At 39.4% G+C, this 13,353-nt stretch overlaps 4 protein-coding genes and 1 pseudogene across 6 annotated transcripts in view; 2 read left to right on the top strand and 3 right to left on the bottom strand.

Moving 5' to 3' along the window:
• LOC146962289 (histone H2B) overlaps positions 1–13,353 on the bottom strand; it is a 200,559-nt gene that overhangs the window by 160,753 nt on the left and 26,453 nt on the right. The gene's annotated exons all lie outside the window — the stretch shown is intronic.
• LOC146962299 (histone H4) lies at positions 2,338–2,703 on the top strand. Its single transcript, XM_085770026.1, has one exon. It carries the CDS (start codon positions 2,377–2,379, stop codon positions 2,686–2,688), a length of 312 nt encoding a protein of 103 aa, XP_085626152.1. The 5' UTR covers positions 2,338–2,376; the 3' UTR covers positions 2,689–2,703.
• LOC146962298 (histone H3) lies at positions 4,700–5,168 on the bottom strand. Its single transcript, XM_085770022.1, has one exon. The coding sequence runs from the start codon at positions 5,148–5,150 to the stop codon at positions 4,740–4,742; it is 411 nt and encodes a 136-aa protein (XP_085626148.1). The 5' UTR covers positions 5,151–5,168; the 3' UTR covers positions 4,700–4,739.
• Positions 7,516–8,851, bottom strand: LOC146962297 (RNA-binding protein 3 pseudogene; annotated as a pseudogene). Its single transcript, XR_015035096.1, has one exon. The product of XR_015035096.1 is annotated as an RNA-binding protein 3 pseudogene (transcript).
• LOC146962296 (histone H2B) lies at positions 11,158–11,615 on the top strand. Its single transcript, XM_085769445.1, has one exon. The coding sequence runs from the start codon at positions 11,171–11,173 to the stop codon at positions 11,543–11,545; it is 375 nt and encodes a 124-aa protein (XP_085625571.1). The 5' UTR covers positions 11,158–11,170; the 3' UTR covers positions 11,546–11,615.

Genomic DNA, 13,353 nt, shown 5'->3' with positions numbered 1-13,353 from the left:
TCTTTCTTTCTTTCTTTCCCTTTTCCCTTCCTTCTTTCCTCGCTTCTTTCCCTTCTTCCTTCCTTGAACGAATCTGTTCCCTCCACCATTCCTTCCTTCCTTCGTCCTTCCTGCCTTTCCTTCCTTCCTTCCTTCCTTCCTTCGTCCTTCCTGCCTTCCTTCCTTTCCTTCATCCTTCATCCTTCATCCTTCATCCTTCCTACCTTCCTTCCTTTCATCCTTCCTTCCTTGACCAAGGAGGGTTAAATGTTTACAGCACAAATCTACATGTTTACAGTCTGATACAGAAATAGTTTTGCTCAAACACACCTCTCACCACTAGTCATTCAGTCTCCAGAGACTCATGTTAAATGTTTACAGCACAAATCTACATGTTTACAGTCTGATAGGCGGAGGAGTTTTCCTCTCTCTCTACATCATTTCCTCCATCATCACTTTACAGGAGCTTTTTAGATTTTATTCTCACTCACTTCTAACACAGTCAGGAGAAAAAACCTCAGCAGCTGCTGCTCCACAATCACACACAAGGAAACTGACTCTGGTTTGTCTTCACTCTCAGTAACTAACATGGAAACAGAGAGCGAGAAAGATGGACAGAGAAAGATTAAACAACTGAAATAAAGGATAATAATAAATAAATGGGGGATAAATCACACCCATCACACAGAAGCACTGAAACAAATGAATAAGTAGTGGATGGATGTTGATAAACATAAATATTGAAGACATACCATCTGTATTTTGACTGAACAGACTAAGGCTGGATTGCACCAACAAGGTTTAATTTAATCTAAGATTAGCTCTAATCAGAGATTAGTAAAACTCAGTTTAAAATGAGTTAATCCATGTTTAAAATTAAGCAGAGCTCTGTTGCACCATTTAAAATTAATCTCAGTTTAGTAAAAACTCAGTGATTTAAATCAGTAGGGACAAGTGTGCGAAATGGTTGTTCTTGCAGTTTGTAAACAAAACATTCAAGAACGAAATACAGTCTGGCCGATACTTTGTTTTGTTTAAACAGTAGAGCCGAGAACGGTCCTCATACTTGTTACCACTTTATTGTCAGTGACGGTCAGGAATCGGTCTGCAGCTCCAGCGCTTCACTCAGACTGTATTTGATCTACTCTGCTGCAGTAGCTTCACCTGAGCTCTGTCAGAGAAAACACTGTCTCTCTCCACCCAGAAACGTCTCTGTGCGCAACAAAACAAAGCAAAAGAGAGAAAATTGAGAGACAGAGCTGCCTGTCTCTCAATTTTCCTCAAGGAACTTCATAATTTTGCCAAAAATGCAGCCATTGAAAAAATTAAACCTCCTCCACTGTCAGTTTAAAATTAACCCTAGATCACAGTTTAAACTGGAGTTTAAAGTTCTGGTGCAACAGGATTAAAATTAAACTTAGTTTAGAGTAAAAATTAAACTGAGGTTTAAAGGGAGGTTTAAATCTAATCTGTCTTAATTTTGAACTAGGTTTAAAGTTTAGTGCAACAGAATTTAAACTTAAACCATGATTTAATCTGGTTTTAAAGTTAAACCTTGTTGGTGCAATCCAGCCTAATGGTCTGTTTTATTGACACTGTGTCAACTGTTCTTCAGTTCATTTATTCTGCTTTGTCTTCATTTTACCTATTTCACACTCACAAAATCAAATGAATGAAATAAACTATGACAACACTAGATCTAGAGAACTGGTGTCACAGACTTCAGATCTTCACTTTACTTTCTGTGATGTTGATTATTTGACGATTTAAAGGGACAACGAGGAGTTTCTATTTGGTTATAAAAAAGTCTCACGTTAATGTGGATGAATCTACGTTACCACTTGTTAATGGGCCCATTTTAGATAAATATATCGTTCTGTCTCTATCGTTATTTTGTTATTATTAGTGGTGGCGGAAAGCGTTTCCTTTGTGGCGAGTCATGAGAATAACGCCGCCGAATCACCATTTATGGTGGGAACTACGACGGTATGTGATCGTCTTCCAACCTCTGACTTTAATTCTTGATGAATGAAAACATGAGTCTGTCTTGCGCCGGTCAAAGAATTTCACGGTGCGGAGGCTCATAAATGTAGTGTGGAAACACTTCGCTTTTCCAAAACTCCTCGTTGTCCCTTTAACTGTTTTTGAGCTCGTGCTCATATTTGAACCATCAGCAGCATTTGCCGCGGTCAACGCTTGACTTTTATTTTGAAGGAGCTGTAACCGGAAACGCGCAGGTTGCCATGGCTCCAGCTTGAAGGTGAACCGGTAAACATGGCGGCCCGAGGCGGAGCTGCGTGTCCTCGATCACGTCCGCACTCAGCCTTCAAGTAGCCACGATCCCGTCCAGACTGTTAGCAGTTTTTCTTCGGATCAAACTCGAACTAAAGCGACACCATGAGCGGAAGAGGCAAAGGAGGCAAAGGACTGGGGAAAGGAGGCGCCAAGCGCCACCGTAAAGTTCTCCGCGACAACATCCAGGGCATCACCAAGCCCGCCATCCGCCGTCTGGCTCGCCGCGGCGGTGTCAAGCGCATCTCCGGACTCATCTACGAGGAGACCCGCGGGGTGCTCAAGGTCTTCCTGGAGAACGTCATCCGCGACGCCGTCACCTACACCGAGCACGCCAAGAGGAAGACGGTCACCGCCATGGACGTCGTCTACGCCCTCAAGAGACAGGGCCGCACTCTCTACGGCTTCGGGGGTTAAACACCACAACTAGACAACCACCACAACACAACGGCTCTTTTAAGAGCCACACAATCACTCTACTGACAAAACATCCTCTTATATCATCATTTATAAATATAAACCTAGAATAATTTATTTCTAGCCCCCTAATTTGGTGGTAAGGTTTTTACCAATTACAGAAACATCTGAAGATTATTAAATTTGCTGTATTCTAATGCAGGGAACAGCAGTTGAGGTTAAACAGGTTTTGATAATAAACCCTGTGTGACTTTCTACTAATGAAGTGTTCACTCATTTTCAGTGGGATGCGTTTTAATATTTATCATAGGTGTACATAAATAAGGGAACTCTTTTTAAAGGTTAAAGTAGTTGTGTGGCTAGTTTAAGAGCCACACAACTACTCCACTGACAAAACATCCTCTTATTATTGTATCATCTTTTATAAATATTGAGATATAAACCTAGAATAAACTGTTTCTTTAATCACAATGATGTTTAAATGTCAAATGTTTTTACCAAGTAAAGGAAACATCCATAGAATAACTAAAACAATGTGATTCATTTTCAGTGGGATTATAATAATTATTAGGAGTAAATAAATCAAATGCTGCTGCATCACAACAAAAGGAAACTATAATCACAATTAAACACAACACAATGCCTCTACTCCAAACATCCATAGATGACTATTTTGTGCTGTATGTTATGTAGGTTACAGCTGTTGAGGTTAAAAATAGGCTTTGATAATAAAACCAACTTTCTACTAATGAAGTGTTGTGATTCATTTTCAGTGGGATGCATTTAAATATTTATAATACTCACTTATAAGTACATAAATAAAATACTTCTGCATCACACCATAGAAGGAAACACAACTACTCCACTGACAAAACATCCTCATCTTATTGTGGCATCTTTATGAATCCAAATACAGATTTATAATTTGTCACGTCCTCTCTGTTCAAATGTTGTAAATGTTTTTACTGAGTAACTGAATGAAAACAGGTGAATCAACATCTATAGATGGTTACATATTAATAAAATTCACTGTAAACTGTCTTACTTTCTGCTGTATATTCATGTATGTTACAGCTGTGGATGTTATAAACTTTGTTAATAAAAGCCATTTAACTTTCTACATATGAAATGTTCTGATTAATTATTATAATATAACTTCATATATATATTATAACTTCTCAGAAGTTCATGTAACTATGAACAATAATTTGACTACAAGAGGACAGAAATAAGCAAAACATAACATAAACATTGTTTGGGACATCTGCACATGTACATAAATTGTTTTTTGAAAGTAACTTAATCCATTGTTCAGATTTCTGTTCTGGAAATAAATCCAAATTAGTGCATATTTCATTAGATATTGCCTCATTTACATATTTAAACATAAAATTTGACAAAAGTTGTAACAGAAAAAATATTTGTCTTAATATGAGTGATAAACTTGGGACTACCTTCAGTTATGTGTATAAATATTCATGTGTAATGTAGATACATGGAGGACAAAGTACTTAAACTGAGATTGATTTGTTGTTTGCTAGGGTTATAGTTCTCAATAGGTTATATACATTTCTGAATATATAAATATATGCATATATGTACATAAATGCACATGTATATACACAGAGTTTAGTGGCTCACTGTTGTTATGTTGGGACAGGTTAATAATCAAGTGTATTATGGGCTCAATGCTGGTGACTTAAAACATCGTTACTTATCAAGTTTGTAATGTATAAATATTAATCTAAATATATTAATGCATAATGTACTGTAGATGTATAGAGGACTTTGCTCTCTTGTGTGAGGTGAGCAACTTACAGTTGTAATGTTGGACAGGTATCAAGTGTATTATTATGGGGTCATTATATCAACTGATATACGGTAGACTCCATGTTGGTGACTTGAAATATTACATATCAAGTTTGTAATGTGTAAATACTGATACAAATATATGAATGAGAATGTATTGTAGGAGGACTTTGGTCTCTTGAGTGAGGTAGTGGCTCTTAAAAGAGCCGTTGTTGTGGCTGTGGTTGACTTGTGGTCAGAGTTTAAGCTCTCTCTCCACGGATGCGGCGGGCCAGCTGGATGTCTTTGGGCATGATGGTGACCCTCTTGGCGTGGATGGCGCACAGGTTGGTGTCCTCGAAGAGGCCGACCAGGTAAGCCTCGCTGGCCTCCTGCAGAGCCATGACGGCGGAGCTCTGGAAGCGCAGGTCGGTCTTGAAGTCCTGAGCGATCTCTCGGACGAGGCGCTGGAAGGGCAGCTTGCGGATGAGCAGCTCGGTGGACTTCTGGTAGCGGCGGATCTCCCGGAGAGCCACGGTGCCGGGCCTGTAGCGGTGAGGCTTCTTGACTCCGCCGGTGGCCGGGGCGCTCTTGCGGGCAGCCTTGGTGGCCAGCTGCTTCCTGGGGGCTTTGCCTCCGGTGGACTTACGGGCGGTCTGCTTGGTTCTTGCCATTGTTAGAGACTCGGTTCGTGTATCACAAACTGAACGTGGTGAAGGACGAAGAGACGCCGGGTTTTATACAGGACGGCAGCGCGCCCCCGACGCTGATTGGTCAGCCGAGAGCACGTGACGTAGCGGCTCGTTTATTGGACGTTGGAATTTGAAATTCAAATTTCCTGCCGCTCAGGACGGTTAGACGTTAGTGATTCACAATGATTACACAGCACAAACACAGGAGCTACACGGAAATAAAACACAAATCAATAATTTTTATTAGAAAAAACAAGCTGACAAAGAGCAGAGTTATAGAAGAATAGAAGTTTAAAATTGAATGTGAACAATGAGCAGAGGTGTTTTTCATTCAGTGTCGAAAATGACTAAAGTTTTAAAGGGAAATGTGTGTAAATTGTTAGTGTGGCTCCGTCTATTTCTGCCTACTAAAGCTGCCTGAGCCTGCAGCTGCATGTGCTTCAAAATAAAACTCTACAGACTGGGTTCTTCATTTAAAGGGTTTACTGAAAAACTTTTCTTTTAAACTTTCTGTTGTAAAAAAAACTGTGAAGCTCCATAGCTTCACTTAATCAATCAATATCACATTATAAGTCTTAACCAATAAGACAACTGCATCGTTATTAGTATTAAATAAGCACTCTGCAATAAACTATGGAGCTAAATTTTTTACCATTTTATGTGCAAATGGCTCTAACACACATAAATCAGCAGTAAAGGCACAGTCAATAATTAAAAAATACCTGATCAATGTCTCATGTGACACTAATGTGTGTCTTATTTAATCTAATTTAAAAACCTCCATGTCCAGAACTGACTGATGTGATGATGACACTGGAAGCAGCAACAGACATAGTCACTTGATTTTTAAAAAAAAATAAATTAAATTAAATTTCTTAGCATTTTTTTTATTTTATTTTATTTTTTACATCTGGCAGTAAATGATTTGCATTGCACTGGAAGGTGGTGTAAAACTAATGTGCAGTGTACAGCAACTTTTTAAAATAAACTTTTAAACTTGTTGAAATTTGTTATTTCAATAAAGTACATACATTGGCTGTTTGTTACAAATATCTGAAAAACAGAGCATTGAAATCGCATATTTGCCTTCAGAACCGATAATAAATATGCAATGATGCAATTAAAAAGGCTACTTCTATTTCTGTCAAATTGGTTTGGGATTTTTTTTTTTTTAAATGGTGAGGGAGTGAGGTGGGGCCCTCAGGGTTGCTAAAAAGATATGCAGGGGGTCTAGTGCCCGGAAAAGGTCGAGAACCACTGCTTTAAGGAATTAAATGTGACACCAGAAAACCAACAAGTCGTGTAAAGCTTGTCACCTGACTGTGGATGTATGCATCCAAACTGCCCTCAGGTAGTTGGTAAATCATTAGCATCACAGTCAATACTTTATTCATGCACCCGTGTTATTCACACATTATTCAAAGACATCATCAGGTTGGTGTGTTATTCAAATTGATAGCAGATGCTCACATTTTCACATCTAAAACCTCCCATTATAGCTTAATATGATCCTCTCATCTAACATAAGTGTTGCTGTGCATATAATTTCCATTTTAAAATGACAATACTGAGCTAGCTAATGTAAGGTTATGGCCACAAAAATAACGGTAACACTTTACAATAAGGGTCCCTTAATTAACGTTAGTTAGTACATTAAGCATTAATATATAAACTAATGTGTTAATTAATGCTGAGTAATGCATACATTGTGATAACTAATTACATAATTCAACTTTTCTTATTACATAAAAATTTATTAACTAACTTTTAGTAGTGAACATTAATTAACTGCTTACTAATAGGCTACATTAATTAATGTGTTTCTTGATCCTAAGTATGAGTGTTAATATATCTGTAAACAGTTAATTAATGCTTCATAATGTAAGGGACCCTTATTGTAAAGTGTTACCAAAATAACGTTGCCACACAAATGGGAACAAATGCTCAAATCATATAATAGATATATATAACCTGTCTTGGTTTTTCACAGGTAACTTCATACTGAGGCTCTTCCCTATGTTGAAATGTTAAGCACATGGAGTTTGGGGAAACATAATTTTGATACTCTGTAATTGACAATTACATAGTGTGATTGACAATAAAGTTCACTATACTCCTGCAGATTAAACTGTGTCTCTATCAGTTGGACTCAGTGTTGCAGCAGCTGAAAATCATCCACTGTGAAAGAAGATAGTAATAGCAAGGCAAACCTGTTTGTATAACACAGTTCATACACCAGACAATTCAAAGTCATTTAAAGAGGCATATAAATCATTTAAGAAGATAAATAAGTACTCAGTTTACGGACTAAAAACGGAAACAGAAGTTGTTGTTTTTTCTCGTAGACTTCTTTTTAATAGGCTCCATGAAGCCAAACTGACAAAGAAAAAAAAAGTTGATCATACAAAGAACATAAAGTACAAAACTGTTCCCGGTTGAGATATTACTTTGGGGAAACAAAGATCACTTAAACAAGATTAGTCCATTTTACAGCACATTTAAAATGCAGATGTTGAGCAGAGCACAGAAGATACCTTGGACAGACTGTAGCATGCTGCAATTTGCAACATCATGAACAGCCGGCCACTTCGGATGTGTAGTTAACCAGTCTGAAAGGAATTCACTCTTTTGGGAAATTGAAAAAGAAAACCAAAACAAGCCCCATCGGATATTTCAATATAAAAAAAAAAAAAAACTCAAAAACTAAGGAATGAAATGAGGAAACACTTTAACATGCTGGACAAAAAGTCTACAGCGATGGTGATGGCTGTTCAACGAAAAGCCACGTGGTCCATTGAGTCATTGAGCCCCCAAATAGGGACTTGTGGATTTAGTCAGATTATAGATGGAGGGTATTGTAATTAAAGATTTTTCGGAGCAGTAAAGATGCCAAATTGAGCAATGCAAAGAGTCCCGAACTGTAATTTGTAACATGGTATGTTAAGGAATGACCCGGCCTAACTCGTGGCTAGGCTACATGCTTGAGCTAACTTAGGCCTACTACAACAGAACGAGGCCTACAAAACTACGGTGAGCAATAACACGTGGACATTTTTCTTGAGGAGCGCCATCTTTGAAATACAGCCAACCAAAGTGATGATCTTGAATCAGGGAGATGTTTACTCGTCGTATCCACCCTGTCCTCTATTATCTCTGTAGCCGCCGCCGCCGCCGCTCCTGTAGCCGCCGCCTCCGCCGCCATAGCCGCCGCCACCGCCGCCATAGCTCCTCTCTCCGCCGCCATAGCTCCTGTCGCCGTAGCTCCGGTCTCCGTAGCCCCGGTCTCCGTTGTATCCGCCGCCCCGACCACCACTGAATCTGCCGCCGCGTGGACCCGATCCGAAACCTCCTCTGGAGCGCCCGCCGCCGCCGCCGCCGCCCCTTCCTGCTTCATCCACACGGATAGACCTGCCGTCGAGGGTCTTGCCGTTCATGGCGTCCATTGCATCCTTTGCGTCTTCTGCGTTGTCGTATTTCACAAAGCCGAAACCGCGAGACCTCCCCGTCTCTCTGTCTCGGATCACATCTACTTTTTCGATGGTTCCGTATTCGCCGAAGGCCGCGGCCAGAGAGTCTTCGTTGGTGTCGAAGCTCAGGCCTCCCACGAACAATTTCCCCTCGTCCGACATCTTGTTGTCACTCGTAGGTCTGAGAGAGCTAGCTGGTCGAATCCATCGTAAACAGAAGTAAACTCTCTTTCTCTTCCGGGTTCAGCTGGTCCGTGGTGACGTCCGTGGTGACGTGTCAGGAATCAGCCAATCACAGAGCAGCAACAGCGCAGCCTGATTTACATACAGCATGTGACTGTTGCTGATTGGGACTGTGACCTCTATACACTCAGGAAAGGCGGGTTCACAGTGGGTGGGAATCGTTGCTGTGTGTTTCCATAGTCATTTCTAAATGTCTAAACTTTAACCTTACCCTGTGTCCGTAGTGTTTTTCCTTTTGGGCCATTTGATTTTGCTTATGAAACTGGTTCCACTGTAGTAGGCCCAGATTAACAGTGTTGGCATATACAGTTAATTGTATTGTACAATATACCAGATTTATTCCCCAAATTAAATACATAGAATGTTTTGTTTCATTTTTTTGAAACAAATAGAGGTAATATCCATTTGAGAGAAGAGCTGAGAACTGAATGAACAGACCTATGAATGTGAACAGATCTTTATCTATTTAACCATCACAATTACTCCGAAGCTGTTTAATTCAGGTAAACATGTAACAGAGTTAAGCTAAAGATCCTGCATAGTTCCTCTGTAATCTAACTGGTTCCTCACTAGTAGGCCCACATGAACAACGTTGGCACAGGAAGTGAACTGTATTGTATCATTAAACATTTATTCCCTTAGCACTGTATGCATTGAAGCTTTTAGTTTCATTTTTGTTAACAGTAAGAGGGAATTTCCATTTGGTAGAAGAGCTGAGAACTAAACTAAAGAGGAGACACTAATAATTAAGTAAACAGAACTTAAGTTTTATGACTGTTATTAATAAACATAAACCAGAGTTAACCCTGTTTCTTTGCCACCACCACCAACAAAAAATCCTTATTTATCAATGTTTGTCCAAGTAAGAGAAACATGTAGATCTGCTTCCTCTGTAGAAGTCACAGATAAACATTTTTGGCATAGAAAGTGAACTGTATTGTATCATATAACACATTTATTCCATGAATACTCAATACTACATGAAGAAAGTCCAGGTTCCAAAGGTGTGGTGAGTGTAGTAATCCAGAAAACGGTGAGGCTACTGACACACAGTGGGTCTGTGACGATTGACTGACCCAAGAGGGGGGTCACATTTGCATCTCAAGGTTGTGATGGCCAGATAGGATTGAATTAACATAAGCATACATGCAACTGAATTATCAAGAGGTAAAGGAAATGCAAAATATACAGAGAAACAAAGACCTAGACGAGAAGGTGTGATGGGGAAGGAAGCACCGTAATACAAGTGAATGGCATTACACAAGATCGGGTAATACAATAAGGTAAAGCAGTGGGGTGTGGAGTCAGAGACACTCATAGGTGTAGGGTTTTTTCTACAATACTCAATACACTGCAGCTTTTAGTTTCATTTTTGGAAACAATAAGAGGGGATTTTCACATGAGAGAAGAAAAGAGAACCAAAGTATACAAGAAGTAAAAGTATAAAACAGAACTAAAGTTTTATGTCCATATATTTAAACATAAACCAGAGTTGGACATGTTTCTAATGCTTCATTAACCCTGGCTTAAACCTCACAAAGCTTCGCTAGTGTTTTTCTGTTGATACTGTCTTCTAATGGTGCATCTGTGTAAATAAATTACTGGTTAATTCCCTAAATAGTAAAAAAAAAAAAAAAAAAAAAGAAGCTTTTAAATGTATTTTTTGGAAACAATAAGAGGGAGAGAAGTATAAAACAAGTAAAAGTATAAACAGAAGTTAAGTGGAAATAAGCAGACAGCTTTTTTGTGTTTTTATCCCTTTGATAGCAGTTGTGTTGACGTATGTTTTATTGTTTTTAAAACAAAACAAAACGTATGTTTTATTGTTTTTAAAACATTCTCTATGTTACCAATAAAGATGTCTATCTATCTATCTATCTATCTATCTATCTATCTATCTATCTATCTATCTATCTATCTATCTATCTATCTATCTATCTATCTATCTATCTAAGTTTATTTAAACATAAACTGGAGTTGAACATGTTTCTTGTCCAGGCCTTGCTTGGAAAAAATATTTTTTTTAATTAATTTTTTTATCTCAAGCAATCTGCCTGGTAAAATAAAGGTAAAATAAATAAAATAAAATCTAATGAAGCTTCATGAGCACAAAGACTTTTCTGTCCGTGTCCTGCTGAAACACTTCCGGGTCCCGCCGCTACTTTGTGACGCGTCGGAGAATCAGCCAATAGCAGAGCAGCGACGGCGCAGCCTGATTTGCATGAGCCGTGTAGAAGAGCAGCAGCGCAGCGGAGACTCGTCACACTCTGAGGATTCAGAACAAACCAAACCATGCCCGAACCAGCAAAGTCCGCGCCCAAGAAGGGCTCCAAGAAAGCTGTGGCCAAGACCGCCGGCAAGGGCGGCAAGAAGAGGAGAAAGAGCAGGAAGGAGAGCTACGCCATCTACGTGTACAAGGTGCTCAAGCAGGTGCACCCCGACACCGGCATCTCCTCCAAGGCCATGAGCATCATGAACTCGTTCGTCTCCGACATCTTCGAGCGCATCGCCGGTGAGGCCTCCCGTCTGGCTCACTACAACAAGCGCTCCACCATCACCTCCAGGGAGATCCAGACCGCCGTCCGCCTGCTGCTGCCCGGGGAGCTGGCCAAGCACGCCGTGTCTGAGGGCACCAAGGCCGTCACCAAGTACACCAGCTCCAAGTAAACTCCTCTTGGTCTACAACTACCATCCAACGGCTCTTTTAAGAGCCACACACGAACATCCAAAAGACAAATATTCCTCCATTACTATATATAACATACTATTGTAATGTAACCAATGGACTCGTCGTATTGTTGCATGTTTTTTTGCAGGTTGTATAGTTCCATAACAAAGGTGAAACTGCATAACCACAACACTTAATCTTGACTGACTGAGCAGCAACATGGGAATCCCAAACGAGCCACACACTCTGATCCAAAAGACAAATGTCCCTCCATTACTTTATATAATATAATGTTGTATAGATGGGATTACAACATTATAGACCAGTCATTTTGTTGCATGCTTTTTGCAGGTTGTATATTAGAGATGGGATTTATGGCTCTTTGAGGGGAGCCGGATCTTGGTGAGCCGTTCCTTTCAAAAAACTGGCTCATTTGACTGATTTTTTAAATATTTATTACGTTTTAAGAAGCCAGCCTGGTGGTAACTCATTCTATCTTGGAAATAATGGGGTGAGATTTGGAACAAAATAATACAAAATTAGATATCCCACTAATATCTGAGTTTGCACGCCACTTACGTAGCCAATGGAGCAGCTTCAATCGACTGTTATGAACATACAGAGATGTTAAAAAAAAAAAAAAAGAACGGTTCCCAGCTGTGACTCGGTTCCCATCGTTCATGTTAACGAGCCGTTCAATAGAATCGGTTTGTTCGTGAACGTCACAACACTATTGTATATTATGTTTGATAAAAAAGGTGAAGTTACACAACCACAAATTTACTGACTATACATCTTGACTGTCTGAGCACAGCAGCAACATAGAAATAACAAACATCTTTTAAAGCTTCAAGACTCAAAGTGTCTTTTGCGCAGTGCGAAACATTTAAAAATAGACAAATATTCCTCCATTACTATATAGTACAATTTTGCTATGCTACAACATTGGACCAGTCATTTTGTTGCATATGTTTTTTGCAGTTTGTATATTATGTTTCATAACAAAGTTGCACAACCACACTGACACTTAACATCTTGACTGACTGAGCAGCAACATGGGGAATCACAAACAAGCCACACTCTCTGATCCAAAAGGCGAATGTACCTCCACTGTTACTGTTCTGAGCTATTTAATCTGTGTATTGCAGACTTTGTTGATAAAATAATAAAAGTTTAAAAGCACAAATGCAAAAATAAGCTGGAAACAACATAATATACCCTCTATAACTGGTCAGTGACTCACCATGACGGACAAATCTGCTCAGTCTGGTCTGCAGAGTTCCTGATCAGTATCTAACACTGATTTGCTCCTAACGTGGGGCTCATGTGTTCAGGCTCTGGTGTCATAGGGAAACTTGTCTGAACTGTTCAATCCAGTGGATGTTAGTTTTATTTTGCACAATCACAGGAAACGAGAAAGTGATCAGTTAATGTAACATCACGTCTGTATCTAATGTGACACTGGTCTGAACTCACAGAGCTGGATCAGTTCAGCCACAAACTCAGAAACATGTTAAGTACAATGTTTGAATTTGTTTGTTGCTTTTTTTTTTTTTTTTACTTGTGGTTGTTTTTTCTGTGTTTCAACTTTTTGTTCATGAACCTGTACAGGAGTAAATGAAATAGTCTCAGTGTGAACCTGTCTGTCCTCCAGCAGTGTTTTACTGTAGAACTGGTTTTCACTTCTACAGTAGAATAATTAGATCCAGTGAATCTAACTGATGGAGAAAAGTGAGCTCCACTTTATTTTCTTACCTTTTGCACAGTGATTACATCTGTTTTCATCACACTCTGTTCTATTGTACTT

This window comes from Trachurus japonicus, chromosome 23 (genome assembly GCF_045865225.1).
Source record: "Trachurus japonicus isolate A0001 chromosome 23, Traja_1.0".
Taxonomy (NCBI): Eukaryota; Metazoa; Chordata; class Actinopteri; order Carangiformes; family Carangidae; genus Trachurus; species Trachurus japonicus.
This window is presented reverse-complemented; position numbering and strand designations above follow the sequence as displayed.

Bases quoted from the DNA above. Each gene is read 5' to 3' on its own strand.
- LOC146962296 (XM_085769445.1), top strand. From the start codon at position 11,171: ATGCCCGAACCAGCAAAGTCCGCGCCCAAGAAGGGCTCCAAGAAAGCT.
- LOC146962298 (XM_085770022.1), bottom strand. From the start codon at position 5,150: ATGGCAAGAACCAAGCAGACCGCCCGTAAGTCCACCGGAGGCAAAGCC.
- LOC146962299 (XM_085770026.1), top strand. From the start codon at position 2,377: ATGAGCGGAAGAGGCAAAGGAGGCAAAGGACTGGGGAAAGGAGGCGCC.